This window comes from Corvus moneduloides, chromosome 3 (assembly GCF_009650955.1).
Source record: "Corvus moneduloides isolate bCorMon1 chromosome 3, bCorMon1.pri, whole genome shotgun sequence".
In the NCBI taxonomy this organism is placed as follows: domain Eukaryota; kingdom Metazoa; phylum Chordata; class Aves; order Passeriformes; family Corvidae; genus Corvus; species Corvus moneduloides.
In genome coordinates, this window is record NC_045478.1 from 14318146 (window position 1) to 14344991 (window position 26846).

General features: G+C 38.1%; 1 protein-coding gene across 2 annotated transcripts in view; it reads right to left on the reverse strand.

Annotated features, from left to right (window-relative positions):
- Positions 1 to 5567: 5567 nt before the first annotated feature.
- LPIN1 (lipin 1) overlaps positions 5568 to 26846 on the reverse strand; it is a 57143-nt gene continuing 35864 nt past the window's right edge. The window contains exons 12-21 of one of the 2 annotated variants that reach the window (XM_032104168.1): positions 25294 to 25371; positions 25079 to 25171; positions 23655 to 23728; positions 21493 to 21637; positions 18682 to 18830; positions 16954 to 17040; positions 14024 to 14176; positions 12077 to 12191; positions 9990 to 10093; positions 5568 to 9132 (exon numbers count right to left, since the gene is read on the reverse strand). In XM_032104168.1, coding sequence (XP_031960059.1) covers positions 8973 to 9132; positions 9990 to 10093; positions 12077 to 12191; positions 14024 to 14176; positions 16954 to 17040; positions 18682 to 18830; positions 21493 to 21637; positions 23655 to 23728; positions 25079 to 25171; positions 25294 to 25371 — 1158 coding nt within the window. In that variant the 3' untranslated portion in view covers positions 5568 to 8972. The remainder of the gene's footprint in view (positions 9133 to 9989; positions 10094 to 12076; positions 12192 to 14023; positions 14177 to 16953; positions 17041 to 18681; positions 18831 to 21492; positions 21638 to 23654; positions 23729 to 25078; positions 25172 to 25293; positions 25372 to 26846) is intronic. The other variant, XM_032104167.1, reaches the window with a different exon arrangement.

The following is a 26846-nucleotide window of genomic DNA, read 5'->3' on the forward strand; positions in this document are numbered from 1 at the left end:
AACGGCCTGTATAAACCAGGAGACAGTGGGTGTAAGCAAGGAGAGAGAGAATTATGCAGGCTTAAATTACAAACTGGATGTGTGGTTTGAAGGATTTAGACTCGCATCGCAAAATTAGCTGGGACATAACCAGCAAGGAAACAGACATTAGGCAGTGACCCCAAGAGCAGATGTTAGCTCACACAAGCTAGGATGCCCTGGTATGTACTGCTCTCTGTTACAGTGACTATGCTAATTTGCTTCAGCCTAACCCACTGCTCATTTCTAGCAAATCCAAATAGCCTTATACTTGCAATACCTTTTTTTCTGGATTTTCCTGATAGATGGTTCTCTTCTTCTAGTTGGGCTCTATTTGTAGGTGGTCTCTTACCACAGGGCTGATGCTGAGGCATCCTACAGGCTACCCCAGTACCAGAAGGCATTAGTCTTCATGAGCTTGAAGGCCAGAAGCTTTTACTTGACAAATTAGGATCTGCCTCAAGCTCCCTGCTTCCTCTCAATCCTTGTTCTGAACAAACTGAAGACTGACACCTGGGACCCTGACAACAGACTCAGGAAATGAAAGCTGATCTTACTGAGGCTACCAAGATGTTCTGTTTCCTGATACTAAGTGGAGACAGTATTCTTCCATCTCTCTTGGTCAGCAAGAATAAAACTTGACTGTCAGGTGTTCAGAAGCTGAGCCACTGCTGTTAGTTCAAATATCTTTCTTTCTTGTATGATACCTCAGTTTCATATCACAGCATCTCTAAGCATTAATGCCTTGCTTTCAGGGCATGCCTGATACAGAGGAACTGCTGTCATCCCTTCCTTCTGCATGGAGACATAAGGCACAAAGCACAGTGAAGGATTCATTCAGTCAACACAAGATTTCTGTGCCAGGGCATAGACTGGATCCAGTTCCTTACTTGGGACCAGGTTTTTGCATTTCTATTAGTCCCTCCATTTTAGGCAGGTGGTTTTGATCCTGCAATTTCTTTACATTTGTACATTACCATTCAGGTTCTCATCTGAATGTTTTTATCCCATGCTCTCAAGTTCGCTGATAGATACCAGGCATGTCACTGCCTGGTATCTATCAATCTGCCCACAATTATATGATGATTACTATTAGAATAAAAGAGGTCAAGTATAGAATTGGGATGGACATAGTAAAATTGAGGTTACAGTTTCAGGAGACTTAGACAAAAGCATAAGGTTCTGCTTTCCTCTGAGCCCATTTAACTCCCTAATGCAGAACAAAACTATCCCAGGAGTAGAGAGAGGGGGTGGGAGAATCAGAAGGAACAAACAGGGAAAGTGGCTGTTTCCTTTAGGCAGTAAAAAAACCCAGTAGATCAGATCAGCCACCCATGAAACCACAGCCCTGATTTACAGGAATTTACTAGGTCAAAAGAAATGGAAGTGATTCCAAGCCAATTATATGCGGAAGAGCAGTCCAGAGCAAGAGGAGAAATGAGCTTTGCAGAAAGGTGCAATACCTGTGCAGGCTCTCAGGCTGTGCAGAGTGCATGTGAAGGAAATGTGTGTGTGAACCCCTGAAATGTTCCCTAAGTCGCTGTAACTCCATACAATCTGTTACTGACACAAAACAAACAATGTCTCCAAAAACCACTCCACCCCATCATACTTTGAGAAATAGACATGTGTCTTGTTATTTCCATTCACACCATACATAGATCAGCAAAAAACGTCCATAATACAGGGCACTGCATTTTTACACAATATCTGGATCTCTGCAGGAAAGAAGCATGATAATATTGAGTCTTCCTCTTTCTTTCCTCTCATTACATTCCCAATCAAGCTGCTTCACTTTCTGAGCCTCACAGTTTTTCTTTTTAACTATTGTGTCTGCCAGCTTCAACTTAACAACTGAGAGGGGTAACTGGAAGGTCACATTTTAAGAATGACGATTTGAATTTCTGCTTTCCCAATATACTTTTTTGCTCTCAGGTATGTTTTTTTGTACACACTTCATTTTCCACACTTCATCTCTAAAAAGCCTGTGCTAGCAAAGCTTTTAGATTTTTCTGGCCCTGTTGCAGAACTGCAGCTTCTCTAACATATGTTAATACTGCACAGGCTCCCAGGAGACAGAGGTGAAAGAAGTTCAGGACCAGAGTGTACCTCCTCTTGAGACCAAACTGAGCTACAGATGAACTGAAGCACCTCCTCAAGCCATAGGAAGAGCTCAGCTCATCTCAAAGCCTCTGGAAAGAGAGGTCCCAGTATCTCATTGCGCAGTCAGCTGGGACATGCATGGGGAAAGGAACCACTGTCAGACCCAAGCCCCAGACCTGGCTCTTCCAGATACAGCACAGGCACGTCAGCAAAGTGCGAGGGCACGAGCCCCAGCCCTGGCTCACAGTTGCCTGTCCAGTCTGCTGCCAGCCAGGTCCCCTGTGACCTCAGCCAAGGCACCCAGCATTCACCCAGACCAGGTCTGGGCGCGGCGCAAGGGTCAGCAGAGGCCAGCAGCGCCCCTGTGTGCAGGCGGGCAGCTGGACACCGGCCAAACGAGCCCTTTGGTGTGAGTGCCTACAACGATCCCTGCCCTTTACTGGGCAGCAATTTATCTGCACAGACATAGGCACTGAGCTTGAAATATAAATAGTTGTATCCAGCAATGGGGAATGGAAACTATGCTGGTCATTGGTTTTGATGTATTTATGGCTGTTTTTAACGTAAATCTAAGTTTTCAGTGCCAACGGTCCAAGCCTGCTGAGCATTCTCTCCTTCTGCCACCATATTTTTGGCAAAAGTCAAAAACAAATACATTCACATCACCTACCTCTTTGCCTCCAGCATTCTGAAGGGATGAAAAGGATCTTGAATTGGATGGAAATCTGTAGCACTTGCTATTCACACTTCAGATTGCAGTCGTAGCTGTGCATATCTGAGCAGCCATCCAGATGCTAATGGAGCTGATCTTGTGTCAGTAAGATTAGAGAAAGGCCTCCACTGTTTAATTTTTGGATATTTATTGGCTATAAATCAAAGGGCCAACATATAGAGATACCAAGGGAAATATCTTTTTTTGCCCGTGTTAACAGTAATGTTCTAAGATAAAGCTGTTATTTTAAAACAAGACTTATTTTCACTTTTCACTAGTGTTTTTAACTGTCCTGAAAAGAAGGATGTTTATACAATTTTGCAAAGAAACATGAACTGTTCTACTCCATTTACATTTCTTTGTTCCAAAACATATTCCTCTTGTTGAGATTCCAGCAGACAAGGAAAGCAGACACAGCGGTTACTTTCCAACGTGAAACTTAAAACCACAATCTCCCGCTCAGAAAACACAGAATGAGTCACAGGAAGGGGCCACTTGCTTGCAAAACTCATTAAAAGCAAGGCAAGGCAAAATGGATTTCCTGTATCAATAAATAGATTGCTGGCAGTAGGCAGAACATCTGACAGTGCTGGAGGCTAAAAACCAGTCCAAGGGTAACCATTTGCAAAGCCAGATCAATTCTTCAGCTCGGAAACTGTATCTCCTCAGTACAGAGTTTTCTGTGAATTAGATGGCTTAATCCAGCAAAGTGCTTAAGAATATGTGTAAGTTTCAGTTCAGGGAGGGATGAGTTAAACACTTGCTAAAATAGGCTGGAAAACGATGATGTCTGTATTTATTCACTGAAGCAAGCTGTATTAAGAGGATGCACGCATGGTACCACCACGGTGCAGATACTGCAGGTGAAAGCTTTGTTTCCCAAGTTCATGAAATAATAAAGAAGCCCTAGTACTTACATAAGCTTAAAATTTAGCTGTAATTGCAACTTTGTTTTGCTGGCAGCAGTATTCCTTGGACACTTGAGCATAGAACTCCTTTTGTTCAGTGTTACTCTCTCCTGTTTGGCAAATGGAGCCAAAATGGCCTTCTGATGCCTTCTGTGCAGCACAAGACACTCGGGATGTCAGGCAGAGCTGCTTTGGGGGCACAAGGCAGAGCTCAGCATCTGACCCAGCATCACCCAGGGCCAGCACAGAGGTAGGAACAAGAAGGTGCTTTTTGGCCACATTCTGGTTTTGTCCCCTTTCTCTAGTTCCCCCTAGAAGAAAATTTATTTCTCATTTTACCTTTTTCTCCCTCAGTTCCCAGTCACTGGAAAGGTCTCAATGAAGGTCTCTTCCCAAAGCACCCAACAGCTCCTTAGCACTGTGGTGTTCCTTAGAGCCAGTCTCGTGGCTCCCATTTACAAGCAGCCCTTTGATTGCGTATCTCCAACATGCTACTGAACAGAATGAGTGGCTGTATTTTACTGCACGCGAAAGAGTGAGGACTACCTAAGGTCGTGGCACTGTGAGTATATTCCCTTCACCACCATACTTTGCTGGACTTTTATGAAAAGAAAGAAAAAAATAAACACAAAGAAAAACCCACTAAGAACAATCTTCAGACTTCATCTTTTCATGCATTCATAAAAGAGCTGAAATTTATATTAGTTACGTTTTTAGGCACTAGCTCTTAACAGCCCTCTTCTGTCTCTTGCAATGAACTGTCCTGAGGTACTTGATGGCATATGCAATGTATATTGAAATAAGATTATCTATTCATAACAATGAAAATGTAGTATTCAGGAAATATTCCCTACTTTCCCCATGGCATCAAAAAACCCTCCTAACAACTTTATGGTCTTTTTTCCTGAGGAGCTTCCTCCCTCAGACTGCTGTATCTCTGGTGTTAATGGGATATTCCAGGAGCAGTAAGTACGTCCTTATAAAGTTTGGTTTGCTGATGCAAAAGCACCATTTCTCTGACTTTTAATTAAAAGGGCACCTTCGTTTCAAAGCCCATCTCCAGAGCTCCAGGGTAAATGTTTAGACAAGGCAGAGACATACAGAAAATAGAGAAGACTGAAGATGCAGTGACTGCAGGCTGCCCAAATACGGCTGCTCTTGTATTTTTAACAGAGAACTTGAGATGCCGCAGAGCCTTATCAACCCCGAACATCTTTGTTTTCATACCAGCACACACAAGCCTGGCAGTACCACGATGCTGCAGTGAGTCTGCTCGGCAAACCTGGCAGTGGCAGTGAAAGGCAGCCCTGTGTTCTCAGGGCCAGGAGGGAATAAAGGGTATTGGCTTTTCTCCAGCAGGATGGGCAGTGTCAAAGAAGAGGAGCCCCCCCAAAAAAAGGCTATTTGATCTCATTGCCATGAATGACAACATCCCCATTCAAAACAGATGGCTAGTTTTTGCTTAGGTCACACTAGGAATTAGACAAAAGGAATATTCAAAAAATTCTGGGGTGGGATAGGATTCCTGACTGCTCCAATTTATTCCAGTTCCTGTATGGTTGCTCTTGGCTCCAAGGTGCTGTTCCGATATCCCAAAACAGACAGAGCCCAGATCCTGACCCTGTCTCCCTCAGTAAACACTTCCAGTTTTAAAAGGCTCTGGGTAGAACACTGCAGCCAAACAGCAAAAATAATGCAAGTTACACTGGATAGCCCCAGTAAGAAACAGGCAGTGGAGACTGGAGATATAAAAGGTATGCTTTACAGGTTCAGCAGTTCTGCAAAAGCACTCTGCCATTATCAAAGAATACAGAAAAATAGAAAAGTCAGGAAAAAATTCATTTCACCTTTATTACAATATATATTTCTACCCTTGTTGCATTCAGCAGATCAAAATGAAGTGTTAAAATTATTTTCATCACTGCAGTAGCACATACATATACAGAGTAAACACTGTATATAAATAGGCTTTCAAATAATAACAAACCGTATCTACAAATAAAAAATACCCAATACCTCTTTTTCCTCCTTCCCCAAATTACAGCAGTAACATTTATCTTCAGCATAACCAATGCCACAAGCACAACATTCCTCCCTCCCCTGACATAGCTAGGAATGGTGTGGTCATCAGCTTCAAGAAAATAAACATAAGTCACTCCTCACTGCTGCATGTTCTAGTTTCTGTGTATTGCATGAATAGAATATACTGTGATTTAATGTGTCTGCATACTTATATTAACATATTCTTTCTGTAACAAAAAACAGCATTACACCACAAGCAAGGTTGAATTTTTTTCTTTCACAGAAAGAGTAGCAATTTTTTAAACCATCCCTTTTTCTTCTACATGAATTAAAGCAGTTTAAATATTACGCTAAAATTAATCATCAACCACATCAAAATGTCTTACACTTTCTGGAAAAGTATGGTGATGTTTCTAGCAGGTCAAACTCTTGATTTTCATATAAGTGTCTTTTTTGTTAGTAAATTTGATAAAAGTTACAGAAACACACATTCCTGATACTGTTCAGTTATATTTCAATTTTGGATACAAAGGGGGATACAGCAAGTCAGAAGTGAAGTGCTGAACGTCACAGAGTCACAGAAATGTTGGTCAGAAGAGACCCCTGGAGGTCCTGCAGTCCAACTTCAGCCTTGAAGGAGATAGTTACTAACACGAGATCAAGTCAGCCATAACCCTGTTTAACCAAGTCTTAAAAAACTCTGGGACAAATTCTGCAGCACCTCAGGGTTACCTGTACCAGTGCTGCACTGTGGCCACAATATGACAGAATTAAAACAGTTCCTCATTCACGCTATCATTTGGTTTTAAATACTAAAGGCAACAAACAACCCTGGATTTATTAAGTTACACATAAATTACCCTATTTATTAAGTTACACATAAATGTATCGCAGGCTTTAATTGTGGAGAACTTTCAGGGACCATCTTTTCTGATGGGAGTGGCTATGTGTAGTATCATGGGAAAACAGATTTTACCTACAGTTAAGGATTAAAAACCACAAAACTGACAGCCTTTCACTGAAGGGTTGATTTTATTTTATTTATTTTGCATAATAAATGGATTGAAATAGGCCTTTACCAAAACTGAATTTAAGCAGGATGCAGCTAGCTAGTACATTCATCCATTTATTCAATCATTAATGACAAGTATTAATAGATAATTAAAGGAAAGTGTGGCTATATTTAGAGATGCAACCATCTCAGTTTGGCAATCTGCAATCCCCACTGATTGTCTTTCAAAAAATCCACCCATATTTCTTACACCTTTAAGTAAAAAGATATTCGCATTTTCTTTAAACTTTCAAGAGAACACAGTCAGTCTGGGTTGTCAAACACCCATTTCTTCCTCTTTGTGTCTAATCCTGGTATGTCCAAAGTGGACATTCATTTTGCCTGAAGCAGCAAGGTTCGTGTGAAAGGAAGACTTAGGGAGGGCTCTCCACTGCTCACTGCATCTGTGTAAAGAACTGCGCTTGTTTTCATTACTGCTGAAGGCACAGAGAAAACATAAACTGGCCCACTAACATCCCACATAAAGTCTTCTGTAGTAAACCTTAGAAAACCCCTACCAGAGAGTTACCATCCTATCTATATTGCTATCACTCTTGACATGCAAAACCAGAATTTGTTGTTACAGAACAAATGTGATACAGAGCAACCACTTCCAAATTTCTGGGTGCTAAACAACCATAATCACATCTTAAAATTTCTCCTGGACCACTCTGCCTTCCTGTTATTAAACTCTTAAGTGAAAACACTACAAAGCAGCTGCAAAACACGTACCACAGCCTCAGATCACAAGGCGGCAAAGACCACAGCTTGTGAACCACCAGTGTAGCCATACTGAAATACAACGTACATAGAATCCCAGGATGCCATCTTCGGTGTTTCAAAGAGCAATTAGACTCTTCTATATATTTCAAAAGGAAAAAGAGAGTTTCTTTCCTAACTACAACACATGTGAAATCATTTGGCATGTGGGCACTTGGAGTCCATATTTTAAGTACCACATTGTGTAAAGGCAGACCATTTAGAAAATGTTATCAACTGATCCACAGTATTGCTTTTAGTGCACACAGTTTAGTCTTAAGGCTGTCAAAAGCAATATCTACAGCTTGTGTCTGGATAAATAAGGAGAAAAAAAAAAAAAAACAAAAAAAGAAGAGATTTCATTACCTTAAAGGAGAGTAAATTGCACTAAAAGTATCCATTCTTTATGATACAAAACAAAGCAAAAAAATCCATATAGTAAAAACCTGAGATGCATCATTCACCAGCATCAAAATTCACATTTTAATCAAAATAATATTTCAAACAAAACTATTCCATTTTGATAAAATCCTCACTGTTTTGGCTCAGTAACAAATCTTCAATCTCAGCACACAGTGCATGTGAAAGATGTGTTTACTGAAAATCACCCACTCCAGTAAGGTGGGCACTATCCAAAGTGGCCTGGATCTTCCACTTGCACATTTACCTTGATCCAAAAAGCTACTCTTGAAGCATGATTCTCAAACTGAGAAAGACTGGAAGAATCTGGCCATCCTATTTCATTTACTTTCTATTTAGATTACACATAATTTATTTCCTCAGAAATGTCCCATGTCAAAACAGGCTGGAATAAATCAAACACAGCTCAATTGGTTTTGACAGCTACACTGATTTACATCTGCTGAGGATCTAGACCAGTAATCAACTCTTAAACAAACAGTTGTTGGTCAAGCAAGGGGAGAGGGAAAGAATCATTTACTCCTTCAGAGAGAAGAATTTTGATATATGGATTACAATCCCTGTCCGTGTCACCAGATCATGTCAGGAATGGTGAGCACCTTTAGCTCCCTTACTGGCAAGGGGTTCTGACAGGATGAAAGATGGCTTCAGTGATGCAGAACAGACATGGAACCACTTTACAACCTTACAGCATGTTTAACTGCAACTCCAACATCACTTTTAATTGACCTCATATAATGAAAGTGCATAGCAGAATTTGAGGACCTAGAAACGCAACTCCTATCCCTAGCAAGACTCCTCTTGTCTGGAAACGTGACTAAGTATGAAAAAGCATTCCTAAGTCTGCTCACAACAAAAGAATACAATGCTCACAACTTCACAGATTCCAACTGAACTGTCAACAGCAAAAGCCAAGTGGTGTCCTTGCAACACAAACCAGCCCATTCTTTGAGGTGAGACCAACAATTTGGAGATGGGGTTAAGATGAGGCTGGATGTACATCCTGAGTTTCAAATGGCGGCAGAGGTTCTCTCCAGTAGGTGAACTGGCTGTAGGTGTCAGAACAAGGGAAGTCTGAAGAATGGCTTCTTTTCAGCAAAGGGAAAATGTGATCTACCACTTCACAGAGTCTGACATAGCTGGGAAATAAAAAAATTAAAAGTATGCTGAACCATTTCAGATCAACTTATTTTGAACTTTCTTAAGTCCCCAACCACTAAGGCATGACTACATTTACAAAACAGACAAGGTGGACAAGTCAACCTCCTCAAAGGAATTGAACTAAATTTAATTTTGGTGCCCAGCTTCCAGAAAGGATTCACAGTTCGGGTAAAAAATTAATTCTAATACATTTGTTCTAACAAGTGATACTTACCTAGTGAGACACAGATGCCATTTTACACCCAGATCATCTGCTAAAATATTCAAGCACCACATTCTGCTTCTCCATTTCTGTCCAGCTTGGCTCAAGCAGCTCCCTGCTCAACTGATTATTCATATTTTATACACATATGGCTCCCCTTCAATTAAGGACACTAACACTTAACATTACTAAAGGCCATTCCAGTGTTAGGGGTTACCAGTGCCTAAGCACCTTGCTGGAAGCACTCGACCCTCTCTTCAGGTTTTGTTTTCTGGCTCTTCTAGATAGGAGATCCAGGAAAAGGAAATTTTGAAAAGGCCAGGAAAAGGCAGCTGGAGTCAGTAAACTAGTGAGTCTCACTTTTATGCAGACTAAATCATCTACTTCTAAATCTTCTACATGATTAAAATAGATGGAATATATTATACTAAGCACAAAAAAATTGGTTTTGTCAGTTTAACTGAAGGGAAGTGGAAAGTCTGTATTTTATTCTCAATCTTTTTTGTTTTGTTTGAAGTATTCTAAGGAACCTTTAATTACTAAAGCTGAACGGATCTTTGGGCAACTTGAGTCGTAAGTTAGCACAGCAAATTAATTTAGTCCATAAACTCTTAGGGATAAGAGATTACTTACGATGAGATGTTTGTCTTTGCATGTTCTTGTATAAGTTCTCCTTTGGGGTTAACCGTAAATATCCTGTTCAAAGAAACCCCCACTTGTTTATAAGAATAAACATCCTAAAAAGAAAATAAAAGAAAAATCATGATTCTGCCTTTGCAAAATCATGTGTAATCTTGCTGGAATATATTACACAAAAGAACATATGTACAGAGAACTGGTACTTAATTTACCTAGTTATTGTGTGCCTGAAATTCTCCATTATGTTACAAATGAGGTCAATCTAATGAAATGTTCATGAAACAGATCATTTGCTGATAGATAAGAAGTTTGCCACTTGAGTTTAAATTGTTACCAAAATCATGTTAATTTTTTCAGTAACTTCCCTTGACACAACAACAACATTCAGTAAAAAATTAGTGATATTTGGTGTAAAAGCATTAGCACCTTCACTTTCCTTTCAGAGCATATTTGAAGTCCTGTGTGCACTGTACCAAGTATGTTACAACAGTATACAGAGGTTAAAATGTAACTGACACATAAAACAGAAATTATTTTTAAGGTCATAAAATGCATAACAAATTTGTCTATAACAAAGCCATCACTTAGCTCCCAAGTTCAGATTTGTGCCATACCCATATGCCATACTTCATGTCAGAGAAAGGGGAAAAGAAGGGAAAGCAAGAAATACATGCCAAAACAGCATCAGAGAGCCACAGCAGGTAATGCAGATACAACTATGGGAAGTACATTTTGGTGTAAGAATTAAGAATGTCTTCTAAGAAATTCAGATTGTTAAGGAAAACAATTAATAAGTTTTGATCTGTTCTGAAGAAAAGCCTGACAAAACCAAAGTTGAAAATATCTCCCAGAAGATTAGAGCAAAAACAATTTTCATTTTGCTAATATAAATCATGGTTTTAAAAGCCAAGGTGGTGAAAAACTGGAATGTTAATGAAGACAAAAGTTTATTTTTATATCTACATTGTAAAGACTGTTCCAAAAAATTAAGTAACTGAACAAAAATTCATCATCACTTCAAAAATTCATCATCATGGCAGTTCACACACTGTCTACACCTATAACATCCATGTGTACAGAAATTTCCCTGAGTTTACTCTTGGAAAAATCAAACCAAAACAGAAAACCCAGAGCAGAAAATTGAGAAAGCTGTGATCCTGAGCTTCACAAAGCCATAAGCACATCGCAGCACACCTGAAGCCTGGACTCTGGCACCAAGCATGGGAGTGAGCTACCAGTAATTACTTTTGAAATAGTAACTTACAGTTTTACTTGAAATTTTATTGAAAGAAAATCATTATTTTAATGCATGTTTCCCTGAGGTTCAAAAAACTGGAACTAGAGGTAGTTATTATCCATAATACAACATCACAGAGGTTTTTAAAACGTTATTTCAGAATCATATGTTTAAAGGAGCCTTGATAATGGAAATTAAGCTGCCTATGATATAACAATTCAATATAGCAATGGGACAGTGAGGACCTCCTGTCATCTCTGACATAATAGACCCTTTTAAAGAAAGGATAATCTCATGCCAGGGTCCCCACCTCAGCCCAAGCCTGTGAGACTGTTTCCTTTTCTAGATGCATAACAGCATTCTTTGGCCCAGGGCAGGAGCTGTCTATAGCCCAAATATCCAGCCTTCCAACAGGTGACTGAGATCTGTCTTCCCTTCTCCATGTCAAATATATCATTTTCCATAAAAAGTAGAATCTTTTGACTCCAATAGGACATCCAAGGTCTTTTGAGAGTCCCACCAATATTAATCTGAAATACTTTCTGTCTGCCCACAGGTATCTCACTGACGCTGTAGCTTTGTGGATTAAAATGAGATCAGTGTTTCTACACAAGCTTAACTGCTAGTTTATGCAGATATAACATAGTTCCTTTGATGCTCTTTCATCTCTGAATCCTACATCATGGTATTTTTGAGGAAGAACCTTAGTATTTTCTTTTGCACAGGGCCTAATAAAATGTTCCTAATTGTCATTTAAAGCTTCTAGGTTCTAATATAACAGAACCATGAAATAACAGCAGCCTTTCTGTTCTCTGCAACAGAAATAAATTCAGCTCTTACTTACAGCAGGTCTGTTTCCAAAAGCAGCATAAAAGGGTTCTGTGTTGGGATAAAACAAATTTTTGATGTCTGTCAAACACTGAACTTTAAATTTCTCTGGCTTCTTTTCTATAACCTCCCTGAAATGACAGAAAAGAGAAGATGAGTAAGTACACATGAAATACACCACAAACCATTTTGTTTTCTTTATTCAACGTTTTTACTTAGCTAGATACTACTGCATAGCATCCACCCTTCTCCAATAAATCTTTTAGAAGTCAGAGTGCCCATGAAGACAAAACACTATTCCCAAGCTTACATAATGGGCACAGTAAATAAAGCCTCTGAAACAAGGGAACTTCTATTGAAACCTATGTTACAAAGATGGCTACTGAGCATGGATGGTGGTTTACAGAGAGTAGCTGCTAAATCAATCCTTACGAGGCATAAACTGTCATCAAGTAAACTGCCTACTGAGAACTGCAGAATGATTCATAGATTATATTAGCCTTCACTGTTTATGGTGCTTCTTTTTAGATTTTATTTTTAAAAGGATTGCAATCACCATATGTGCTAGAAGCACCTCAGCCTGTTAAGACAGAATTCCAATCAGGTTCTCCACCACTGCTAATTAGCAAAAGTTAAGGAATAAAGGAATCTTCTATTTCTCTTCAGCTGCTCCTCACAGAATACAGAATTCATTAATGAACAGAGGAGTTCTCTCATCTCTGGGCAAAAGCCCTTTCACAACAGCTTCTCTTGGCAAGAAGACTGAACAGGTGGCAGAGTCTGGAGTTCCCATAACATAGGAAGATGCCAGCATGACACAAAAGCACTTAAGAAGCTCAGAATCCAAGATCCTAGCACCAACACATATGTCAAGGAAGATGTGAATAGTACAGAAGCTTCATAGGAGTAAAGCAGCCCTTTGGAACAGCAGATCGCTGTATAAATCAATGTCTGAGAATATGCAAAAGACGAATAAAACCACCTTTCCTCAGTCTCATATGCACCTGATCTCAAAACTACAAGGATTAAATCTATGGATAACAATGAAGTCATTTATTGCCCACACACCTCAGCAGTTACAACAGTGTACACTGAAAGATGGGCATTCCTTAGCCTGAACAAGATACCAAAAAGAGTATCATTTAAAATGTATTTCTAGCTATGAGGAGCATAAGATAACAGTAACTACCCTTTTACTGCATTTATTACTTAATCAGTCTGAGAAGTGCACTGTAATACCTCCACGGTTTCTTATCTTTAGAACATGACTGGTAAGACAGCTGTAGCATGTCACTCAATCAGGAGAGCATCTGAACAACCTACCATTAAAAATTCTAATGAAATATATCCTGTCACAGCAGCTTTTAACAGCTTAAAATATTTTCAGCAATCACTTGACATGCTTCGCTGAATTAGGCAGAAGGTACAATATTCATAATCTGTGCTATTATTATTCACTCACTGCAGTTCAACACCTAGAAAAGGTAACATTGTCCTCACAGAATCCCACAGTGCAGTCAGGCGTATAAAAAGTTAATTTCGTTTTCACATTAATTTCTTCAAAACCCACCAAGAAATAACCTTCCACAAAAATATATTTAAGCCAATTGGAACACCTTACAGGTGAAGACAAGAGTGATTGCTATGAAAATGTCCACATTTCTCCCATAGCTAAATATTAACACAGTATGTTAAACACATGAAGTCACCAAGCAGTACATATTGGTAAACAGTGAACACAGCTGTGCCTCAATATATATCTAATATATAAACTAAGCAAAAAATAGATAGTGAGTATCTAATGAATTTTGGTTTTTCTCTAACAAAATTTCTTCTTAATTAAATTTTGCACCAATATGTTAAAAAAAAAAAATTATTTCAAGCACTCTCATTTGAAAAAGCTGATAATTCAGCCTCCACCAACCTCAGAGTTTCCTTCTGCGTAAAAGTGAAATTGCATTACCTGTGAAGAGCTGAGAATAGGCTGCTTGGACTCAACAAAACTGGCCCCTGAGGCAGCACAGTTCCTCTTTCATTGACCCAGTGCAAGTATCCTCTGGTCATGCCTGCCATTCCAATAGCACGTGCTGAGCAGTATAAAAATTTATATCCATTTCTGTGAGCAGATATAAAAGAAGAAACTACTGTAAAAATAAAGCAGGTGTTTAGATATTAATAATTTTGTGGGTTTACTTTACATGAATCAAATCATGACTCTTAAATAGACTTATGTTTAACCTAGACTTAATTTAAAAGGAGTAAAAACCTTTATGCCAGAAAACTGGATAATTAAATGCATCTAGCCCTGCTGCATTTAGTGATTACACCTAAAGAGGGCTCATTTATCTCTGCTCCTCTCAGGACTTATGAATCGTTATGGTTTCCTTTCCACCCCTGTGTGGTGGAACCACTGTCCTTAGAATTAAATAAAACAATATCTGTGAAGAGGAAAACACTTGGCAAGCAATAGTATATTGGCCTTTGCTGTATTAACAGTGTTGCATTCCTGCCTCTCGGGCCTCTGCAAGAAAAGACATGCAGCAGTAACACATTTCCTCAAGCTGGAACAAATTTGAGCTTCAAAAGACAGCATGAAAAGTAATCTTTAACTTGACACTGAAATAAAAGTTTTGGCATAAATCACAGGTTGCCTTTGGTTCTGTTCATGATAGAACAGAATCCTATCTGATGATATTAGTTCAACTTAATAGCAGCTTACTTTCCAATTCCTATTAAAAAATTACTGTTCATAAAATAAAGAAATACTGTATTCAGTGCATGCATGGTCATTAGATCTAACTATTAAGCATTTATATGGTGTTCAGCTGTAATATCTGCCACGACACAATTAACTCAGTAATTTGAAAACCAACATGACTCAAATTTATTTTTCCCCCTATGTTTATTATCATCAAAGCCCTAACAACTGATAAGGCTGGCAGGCACAAAAATAACAACTGCAATTAAAAAAATTAATTAACATTTTCACCAAATGTAATGCAGAGGTTATACACAGAACTCAGCATGTGAATTCCCAGGCTGTCCTGTCTTTTCTGTGAACACGTATGTCTAACGTGCAGACAAGTGTCTCTGGCATAATTTAGATTCCATCATCCATAATTTATAATTCATCATCCATGTAAAACAAAAAGCAATAAACGAACCTTAGCATAACCCTAGTACACAAAACAAATCAGATTAGCTATGAGGAGAGTTGTGATGTGTACCAGAGGCTCTTCAAACATTTATGGTAATCTGAATATATAAGAAAAGCTGACATTAATGCAATAAAAGGAAACAGCAATCAGTAATCCTCCTTGTAAAAATTAAAATCAGATACTTCATCTGATCCCATTCAGACATCAATTCATTTTTCCTCATTTCCTTTTTTTCTCTCAATGGGTAATTACAAAAATCACCATGCTCTGTCTTTGATCTTCCAGTGTACACAATGGCTTGACCATATTGCAAAATGTATCCAGGGAACCAACAGTACACCTGTACTTTTGCACAAGCCTTGCTCACCTGGAGGCATTCCCACACATCACCACACATGAGCTGGTACAGTCTCTTTCCTGTTCATATTCATCAGAAGAAACATCCCCATTTTGTTGGAATAAATTGCTCTAGGTCATACCTGGATATAATGTTAATGACATTAATTGACCTAAAGCAGAGCTGATATACTGTTGCCTGATATTTCTTCAAGAGCTAATGGGAAAAGGATATTTTTTTCTAAACATGGTTAAATCGCAGGTACATTGAGCTACTTTTTGAAGATGCCCATCTTTCTCCAAGGATTACACAGGATGTAAAAGCCACAAGTAAACAAGATGAATCCACGTCCTTTACCTGCTCCAGTGGCATGGAAGGTATTTATCACTGTAGACCAGCAGGCATCAGTGCAGGTGAGTTACTAGGCTCTAATACAGCAGCTAAAGCACTGATGTTGTCAGGTTAAAGCCTTTTCCTTAGGCCCTTCACAGCATGGTCCTTACTGATTTCAGTAACTTTAAATTGCACTTTAAGCAACTTTTATTTATTGCCTACTCTCAAAGTTAACCAATGACACAAAACTACTTTAAGACTGATCCTTCCTGACCTTGCAATTTAACAACGGGTTAGCAACACTTACATACAGAAATAAATTACACAATCAGCAGAAGATCATCATCAATGTCTTTGAAGCTCATCGTCATTTATACAACAAATAAAATATTAGCAGCGAGTATCCAAAATGGATAGATTTCTAGTCAAGATAAGACATTGTGCTGCTCTTTAAGGATGAGATTTATCTTTCTTGACTAGAAGCCTGATGTTTAGACAGCTCAAATCAAAGCTGTTTCACTGAACTCGCTTTCTAACTCACTGGAAAGAAAGGGAACTCCCCCAAACAGATTCATCCCATATGCTACAACTCCAGGTAAGTGAAATTTAGCAAGAAGAATTCCAGCTACAGTGACCACCCTGGGCCACAGAGTCTTTGTGCATTTCACCATCTCCTCAACAAAGAGTGAAAGGAAGGTGTATTAGCATCTTATGATTAATACTGCTGCAATTCCCAGTTTCCAAGAAAGTTACGCTTGCTGCAACTACATAACTCATTCAAATTACTACTTCGGAACTAACCATCTGTGTGTGTTCGGGGTGGCTGGAAGAGCAATCATCACTCACAGATAAGAAGCTTTTGCTTTTGATATCACAAAGCAGGTTTTGCTCTGGATATCATGCAGCAGATGTTTACACTGTGCCAGCATCACTCAAGCGACAAGATATTGATGAAATTGTCACCCATATACATAAAGAGAAGCCTAGAGAAATTTTAATTTCTATGTGCAAATGAATAAACACAAACAAGCCACAGATGCATGAACAGATTTACTGAATACTCACTGGCTCACTTTATGGTACAACTTCGCAATCCCTTGGTGTGTCCAGTCTTTGCCAAGAGTTGGCAAAATATGACCTAAGGTATCTGACCTGAAAAAAGGAAAAAACAGTGTAACAGTGTAACAGTGTAACTGAAAAAAAAACCCCAAAACTTATACTAACAGTCAAGTCTAATACAAATCCCACTAACTTACTTGGCTAGCTGCAAATGAAAAAAAGGTTTTCTGTAAGGGACGGATTGTCATCAGAAGAGAATTATTTTATTCCCCTCTTTTTTGAGATAGACTGACATGCTCATCCTTGGCCATGTTGTTTTAATTACTCCTGTGCCCCAAGGTGGATAAGCTTGTGCCCCACAAGATAATATGGAAGTTACAGCACATAGGCCATCAATCAGACCTCTAGGAGGCCACCAGTGCTAAGCAAGCTTTTTGAGGTTTATAGTAAATGGTTTCTAAATAAACCAAACCTACCCATAAGGGAAATTTACGGGGAATTGAAACTATAAGGTAAATCACATTCTAGCTTACTTCAAACTAACTTCTCCACATTAAGCCAGGAGTTGGTCAGGTATAAACTATTTTGAAATATTTATTCTGGCTTCAATGTGTTTCCCACTTCATATGAGAGAAATTTATTTACGCCATAGTAACAATTAGTGCAAATTAGCATCTTGCTTGACAAAGCATTGTACAGACACACAGCAAGAAGTCCACACCCTGAATAATTTCCATCTTAGAGAAAAAAATACTGGGCAGTGACTTAGGATGGATTTGCATTGGCATTGTAAGGTAAAGTGATTCAGGAACTCAGGGCAAATCAATAGCAGAGAGAATAGATTCCACTCAATTTACTTGAAGCTTAAGAAAACAAAGTGGGGAGAGATGTTAATTTACATTGGCACCAAATGAGAAGTTTGACATACAATGGGTAAATCACAAGGAAGAAGAGAATTTCAGTTTAAATCAAGTATTTTAATTTCTCCCAGATTGCTCTTGAAAATTACTTTTCCTTGTTCTTTCTCCTAATTAGATATAACTAAGTTTGATTTTGAAAGAAATTGATTTCAAAACAAATCTAAACACCTCACTTCAAAAGATAATGCCTGTATTTTTATTTTGTGCTTTCCCTGTTCCACACACAATTGTTTTCACCAGTGTTAAATACACTAAATAAATAGAAACCAGCAAGTCAGTGAATCATTTTGGTCACTGCAAAATTTTGAGTTTTACCCAAAGTATTAATCTGAAACTTTTCATCAGATTCTAATTCTGACATTGATTTTGGAGTCTAGTCTACTAGATAATAATGCCTATCACTGGAATGCCCTATGGATGCCATTTAAAACAAAATTCACATGTTTCTTCTTTTTAATTACTCCTTCATATTTAACAAATTCTTTTAATTAATACTTCATAAGTATGATGCAACAAAACAGGATTTTGAAGAAGGTCCTCCAATACTGCTGTAAATACTGTTGTGAAACACCAACAGGTGACAAATAATGGGCACATATGGCATGTGTCTATTAAACTAAGAATTCAGCTAAAGATTATTCTATTGTTTGAAAGACAAATTTAAAAAAAATAAACCAAAACCAAGAAACAAAACCTCCCAAAACACTGGAATATGAAGATTCTGTGATTACCATTCCCTGTTAATTATGCTTTCCTTTAGACTGAAAGGCAATTTGTCCTTGCATATGAAGTCTCTCCCTGTTCATGAACTCACCGTGTGATTGTTCCATCGATGTCAGAAATAACAACTTTATCGTCCCAATTCCATAGGTAAATAGTGCCTTCACAGCGGCAAGTGCCTTGATACTGGGTTGTGACACTAAAGGTCACATCATTGGGGCCATTCTTGAGCTTTAAGCTTTTCTGCAAGACATTATCAGCAAGATGAACAACAAACTGAACATGTGAAATGGACACAGTGTAAAAGCCACACATGATCATTGCCTTGGTGTATTTGGCTGGGGAAGCTGGTGTGGATTTCCCCTCCCATAAAAGCAAACCCATTTGTGGGACTGTTTTTGCCCAAAGACCAGGGTTTCCTTGGAAGGTAATGCAGAAGGATAGGGAGACCCAGTGTGTGCCTCAGGGACATTTTAACCTTGGGGAAAAATAATCTGTGGTATAAGTTGTATGTTGCAGGAAGCAAAGTAGCATGAATGACATTGAACTAATGAGAATGAACTTGGTGAGGAGCAAGGGGAATGTGACGATGACCCAAGCTGGGCCAGGGTCAGTGCCCAACAATCAAGTGTGCTGCTTTCCTGTCCTAAACACCCATCCTGATGGAATGGAGCCCACCTCATGGATCTGGAGGGATGGAGGAAGCCCATGAAACAGGAAAGTAATATGTACCTGTGAAAGGATGGGATAGTAGTTAAAGAAAACGTATGTTTGGTATAGAGATGGTTTAAGAACATAGTTAAGTTCTATGTGTGGGTAAGAAGGGATTTCAGTAATGAGAAATAAATACAATGGAACAGTTAGAAGATACATCAGTTATGTGGGAACTGAGTATGATACAAATGATATGGAATAAGGGGTGGAAATTGTTTTGGGTCTGACTGAGCTGGAGTTTGTTTCCCCACAGCAGCCCTCACAGTGCTGTGCTTTGCACGGGCAGCTGGAAAGGTGTTGGTAACACAGCATCAGCACAGTCTCTCTAACATTCCATCCACATCAAGGGGCTGGGACTGGGCAGGATCCTGGGAGGGGACATAACCTGGAGAGATGACCCAAACTAACCAGAGGGGTATTCCATACCATACAACATCAGCTCAGATATAAAGATTAAGGAAAGGAGGAGGAACGGGTGTCATTGTTATTTACAATGTTTGCCTTCCAGAGCTGAAGCCCTCCTTTCTGGGAAGTGGCTGAACATCCCTCACTGGTGGGAAGTAGAGAATAAACTTGTTTTTCTCTTTGCTTATCCACCTTATGTTCTCTCCTGCATCCCACTGAGAAGGGGAGTGATAGAGTGGCTTGGTTGGGCACGTGGCACCCAACCAGTCATCCCAATTTGGTCACACTGAATTTTATTGCTTTCAGCAGAGCTATTATAAACAACAACAGCAGCAGCTTACCCTGTGTGGTGTATATAAGGCATTGATTTACAGAACAGAACAAAATAAATAAAAAAGTTCTGTTTCACTATCAGGTATATTAAAAAAAAAAAACCATCCCCAAATATTCACATAAACAGTAACAAATGATGGAATAGAGACCATCTATGAGGGTTTCCCATTCTGAAAGACAGATATATATGCAGAGAGAAATGTGAGTAACAAGAAGTTCCATAAACTCTAATTAAGAGCTTTTCTATGGGGATTTGTGATCTACAGTATTACATCTCTTTCATACAATAACCGACCCCACACACCAGATGAACAATTATCCTTCAGCCGACACTAAATATCCTTAACTCTCCGACTTTGATGCCCTCCACTGTCTCCTGTGCTGCTTAGTGATATGTGGAACAAGAGGCTACTGATTTGATTCTATTTGATGACCTAACTGTTCATTTTCCCAAGACCTGTACGAATTTAACACTCTTAGTATATCTTTTTCTTTGTTATCTTTCACTGCAACTTTTCAATTAGTTAAAAAGTGAAAAGGCGGTGAGAACACAACAACTGATGGGTAACTGATAAGTCTCACCCACTGTTTCATTAAGAAACCAATTTAAGAGCAGTTTTAGCTTCAGCTAATTTTTGCAAGGTTTCTGAGACTGAAAAGTCACATTTTATTTGCGTAACCCCTGCTTTCTCTTTCCTATAGAAAATTACTGACACATCCCATCTGTCTCTTGGAAAAAACTCAGCATTTCTTACAAATTATCTAGGCAGTGAGTGATAGGCTGTTAAATGCTGTACACCTTGTTTGGGTTTCCTTCAGAAAATTAATTATCTGTACCTAAGATGACAAGAAGTATTTCCCTAAAGTAGCCCATTTTTCCAGATCAAATTGAAACTTACAGAACACAAAACTGTAACAGTTTTGTCATCAGTCAAAACACCTTTGTCACAGAGGAAGAGAATTGGCTTCAAAGAAATCAATAAGCTCCAAAGAAATAAATAGCTTGGCCTCAGTAAATTCACAAGTAGCTCTTTCAGAAGTTACTAACAGAAAACTTTATTTATGCAAAATGCCTACAAACCTGCCTACACATGAGAGAAAAGGAAAAGAGACGAGGGAGAAAGAAAAGAGACCTGTTAACATATACACGTTTCACCTACTACAAGAAAGGATGTGGTTCCAATACACTTACTCAGGTGACAAATACACAATTTGGAATTTAATTTGGTATTTTTCTAAAGATCCCATCTCCAAACCCCAGCACTTGCTGCAAGGAACATAATTCATGCTTAATACAGAAAGGAGAAGAGAAAAGGCTTTTTTTGAAAAATATAATTAGATAGAATTAAATGCAAGACATAAGAGCTAATTAAGCTTTGAAGCCTGAATAACAGTAAAGGTTCATGTTGTAGGAGACATGACATTTCAGGACAAGAATGTAAAATTAACTCACAAGCTGGTCAGAAGTGAGCCGAAGCGATTTTTTGTAACTGATTCCAGACAATAATGAGAGATGACTGGAGTTGGTTTGTAATGACCCAAGGTTTTGTTTGGCAGCTCTAGGGTCTTCATCGCTTGAAGAAGATTCATCTTTTATTCTGGAACATTGCACACACAGAAAATGATGTTATCATGTCAGTAAATGCATCTCAGTATCCATTAAAAATGCATTAACAGTGAGTCACCAAATAAGTCATTGATTCTCTGCTACCAAGTACGGCCTCACAGGAGGTCATTCACAACATGAGTTTTAATATATCAATGAAGTACCAAACTTCCATTCATATTTTCCCCATTATTCAAATTTGGATTGTTACAGGCAAGTGAATGGCTATAACAATAGTTTTCCATCACTTAAAATTAATGAATATAAATTAATGTACTACATTAAGTCAAAAATTTCATATGGAAAAAAAATAATCTAATACATTATAGTATTAGATACTATAACTACAAAAAAAATCCACTGTTCTCAGAAGAAGAAAGCACTTGTTACGCTGGCTTTCTCTTTCCCTCTTCTCTCCTCCCCCAAAGAAATTAAAAATTAATTTTAAAAAAATGAAGGTTATAGAAATTTTATTATACAAAATAACTCCTTTTTTTTCAATGAGCAACTTCAGATAACTGGATTATTCTTTTCCAGGATTTGCAGAACTACCCTGTTCAGAATACAATTATGAAAAGTCATAAAACCTGAGCTCCCTCACAATATTCTGTTTAAATACACATCGGTATAATTACTTTTGTTCTGCTACAACCATTTTTTTAGAAACTTATTAAGGGTATTCTTCCTCAGAAAGAAAGTTTTCCAACAGTAAAAAAATCTATCACTGTAGGTGTAAGTTAAAATACTCTTTCAGATCCTACAAATCTCATCTTTAAAAAAATCAGTATTTGGGCTTTTATTTCACTCACACCTGGATGTTGTTTGCTGTTAGGAAGTCTTGACCCAGTATCAAGGTACTGCTTTGTCATGACTAGTAACATTTAAAAGCCTATCTTATCCTTTGTGACATCTGATCTCAAAAGCTTTACTCAGCATCCCACTTGTCACATTTTACTTGCAAACAATAAATTTTTAATGAGAGATTTCTAAGGACAGTTAAAATTTAAACAAAGAACACCTATTTCAGAATCTAGTCTGCTTGAAGCCTTAATCCCACTTTAAATCTTATCTTTAAACAACCGTGTAAGAAACAGACCTACATGTCACTTGTCATCCTTTAAAAGAAAATCAGCCTTTCCAATTTACTCTGTAGTTCTCAATCTCAGAGAGGCAATGGAGACAACAACTAATCTCCTACTGAATGAGGAATCCTCCTTCCAGCACATTTGCCTGGGCTGCAATTGCTAACCACCAGAAAGAACGACAGCTTTTTGTTTCAGAATGGTGACCCCTAAACCTCAATGAGCATAAAGCATATTTGAATCTGGCCTTTTTCAGCTGTAAATGCAGCCAGCACAAACAAGATGTCTTTCCATTCAGATCTGCATGCACAGAAAAGACGTAAGGTAGGAGAGCTGTCCCCTGGCTAACTCATCTCCTCCAAACAAGCTAAAGCTCATCTTATGGAACTCTCCCAGGTGAGATTCTGGCTGTACAGTATGATTCATTAGGAGCACAGGAAGGAAGAGGCTTCTGCTATCCTTGAAAGAAGTAACAGAAAATCATTACTATTGCCTGTAAACAACACTCTGGAAAGTCCCTAACTTTCAAAATATAATTAATTTGTCAGGCCATAAATCTAAGTAAATCAAAAATTTTAGCAACTGGGATCTGACAGCACCTTGCGTTCATCTATGACGTTCCCTTAAAAACTCCAGAGAAATACATAAAGCTTTCGAGAACTGCTCCAATTACAGTTGCTCCCAAGGGGCTGGAATGCATGTCCCAGAGCTGCCAGCCAAACCACAGAAATGCCAGAGTGCACTCACAAGGCCTGCAGCCCCACCATGGGTACGGCCCTTCTATCCGCACTTACGTGGTGCAACGAGTAACAAATTAAAAGTATTTCACTGACACAGTATTTCTCTGTTCAAATAGATAAGGTAACTTGCTTTCATTTTTAAATTGTAGCCCTTGTTTATTTCAGGTACAGATGATTTTGGGGGTACCTGTTTGCCCTGCTCATCTGTGAAGAGTCTTCTGTAAGTCCACTCTCACTCATACCTTGCTCTGGCTTTGTTTCCTGTAAAAATACAAGTATGAGTAGCTGTGCATCTCCTGTTGAGCAGAAAGCAAGTGATTTTAGAAAAAATATTTGAAAATCAAATTCTGCCTTGTACAGACTTGGTAAAAATCAACAGCATGTTTGTTTCCTTTGCTTGTAGGCAAAGTAAAGCCCTTAAAGAATAAAGGCAGTACAAAGACCTAAAAATTGCAACTATTAAACTCAGAAGAATAATTAAAATTTAGTTTTGCAGGGAGGAAGTAGAGAAATACCAGGTTTAACATCTAATACTGTTGAAGTTTTGGGATCAACTCCATAGCTACTCAGTTCATACACCTCAAATAGATAGATTTCACCTGAGAAAGCAAAATATGACTTTGAAGGAGGGAAAAAAAAAAAACACAAATTACCTCTTATAGAATCATTTTAATCCAGCAAAACTTTCCCAACTGCTCTTGAGTAGATGCTGAACACTATCAAAGTCATTCCACAAGATCTTTAAAAAGTGAATAGTTCTACTTTAAATAGCTCCATTTAAAGTTGCCACAGCTCAAGAGATAACCAAATACTTCCAGAGAAAATTCTAAAAACTTTAAACAACTATAAAACCAAAATCTCATGCTCTGAAACCCATACCCACAGATAAGTATAATGGCTATTTAATGCTAGGCTAAAGAAGTTCTTGACTGAGGCACAACCATAAAATTGTATTAGAAGTAATTTTCTCCCCTCAAGTACTAATGCTACAGTAATATAAATTAATATGAAGAGGTTTTACTAGCCAACTTTAAAGATTAAATATGTCTAGACAGGAGATCAATATTTCATGTAAAGCTTTGTTTTTTTCAGTGTTCTAATGTTCATCCGTGACTTTAAGATTGTTATCACAAAATTTTAATGCTCTGAAAAGAAACTCAAAAAGACTTTCAAGCCAATATATATAGTCAGTTTTCCATCTTACGTTTTGCTGAGTTTTACAGCTCACACTACTCATAAATAAGTCTGCTCTTCAACCATCAAAAGAAAGATGCAGAAAGGTAGGTAATCTGTGTGAAAACTCTAAATTAGTGGCACAATTCTTTGATTCTAGGTTCCCAAACAGAGATTTAATACATTAGATACTACTGCCTCAGATTTGTGTAATGAAACTAAATGCAAAATCAAAACTCTTCAGGCAAACATTTCAGGTAGGGTCTGATCCAAAGCCTTCTGAAGTCAAAACAAATCAGGCTTCAGACTGTGTTTAATGTGTATATCCTCAGCCAAACCGAATACCAAGTTACTCTCTGAAGTAAAGGTCTGAGGGATGAATATGCAGATATCCTTCCCACTGCAACCAGAAGGAAACTGCTTGCTTCTTAAACTTACCTCTTTGATAGTGCTGTTCCTTCCTCGCCATGAAAACCACCACCTTCCACCTTTTTTGGGCATCTTGTCCCTCATTATAGATTCCACAGTTGCCTGTGATAAATGGATGGTAACATAAAAAAGGCCCAAAATAAAGGACAACCTGACATATGTAAATGAAAAAGTGCCAAACGCACAATTTTAACTGATAATAAATAGAATAAAAGTAAACATACTGTCTGTGGACCATAAATTCTACTAAAGCAAAATCTAATGGTATCCAGAGCTGCTCTGAAGTAACTTAAGCATGAATACTTATGGTATTTTTAAAAGGAAAATGAAAAAGAAATCAAATCAAAGAAGAAAAGAAGCATAAAAAGGTATTAGTATAATGTCTAGAATGGAGAACCTACTGTTTCTAAGTTATTTAGTACAAATTATATGTAAAAAAAAAAAATCATTTCCTGAAGAAGGCATCATGCAAAACAGTAACAAACTGACATGCAAGAGAGTTATTCACAGAGTTCATATTTAATCACCAGCTTAGGAAAAAGCAAAGCAGTTACTAGCTTTTATGAGTTTATGAATTATGAGTTTATGAATCATGCTAAGAATTTGACAAAAACGTTAGAATTGTTTTTTTTATAAACCTTTTCTACTTTTCATTGGTTCTACATACTAGACACCAGTAGAAAAGTTTCTTTCAATATCCATAATGACTGGAGCCTTATGCATTGTAACAACGGGAGCTGAATTCTTTCACTCAGAGAGAAGCAACAGATGAAACTGGAAAACACTATGGTAAAAGCAGCCACAGGGTTTGGTATGGCCAAACCACAGGTTTTGGTATGCCCTGGAACAGCTTGGCCACTGTATTTCTGAGATGATAGCTTCCACTGCAAGTAAGGTCACCAAAAGAAAGCTGTGATGTTGATTAGTGATTTAAAAAAATTTAAAAAAAAAATCTAAGAACTCTCAGCAATTAAGAGTGGGCTGTGTTCAGATAACGTGTGGAACAATGGACCCCTTTTCTCAGTTTTTCAATGGGTTTTCTTTTCACTATATTATCTAAAGTATATGAGGAAAGAAAAGAAATTCCTTTTACCCATCTTAGGCAAAACCCAAGACATTTGGGGCTTAGGCTTTGAAGCGTTTAATTTAAAATGCAGTTACATTATTTTTATTGCCACTGAAGACCCAATAGGCACCTATCAAGGTCTGAATCACATTGTGTAAGCACCCAACAAATACAGAGTAGGATAACTATGTACCTTTGGTGGGCATTTCAGTTCCATGGGATGAATCCCACTTTTTATGATTACTAGAATATTTGCAGTAATGCACAAAACAGCTGGCTCTGTGACATCTTTTAAATTCAAGCCATGTTTACCAGATACTTGGGATTTTTAGGTTCAATTTATTTTATACAGGGATGGTACCATGCAGCTGCACATGACTGGATATATAGGTAATGTGGCATTAAGAAAGAAATACTGGCGGAAAGCATTCTGGGCTTTTAAGAAATTTTTAGTCCACAGTGATGGCGACAGAGATAGCATCTGAATTCACAAGAACAATCCCAAAGATATGTGAAGTGCTGAAAATGGCAGAAGGAAGGTTTAGGTTTCAAAATTTATTAAATCCATGGCTAACCAGGACACAAAATAGTCAGTGGTGATACTACTTGTTTATATACATTTATAGTATTTCTGTCATGAGCATCTACGTGGCACCAGGTCATGTGGAATTGAGCTAACTTCTTCAACAAATTTATATAAGCCAACACACA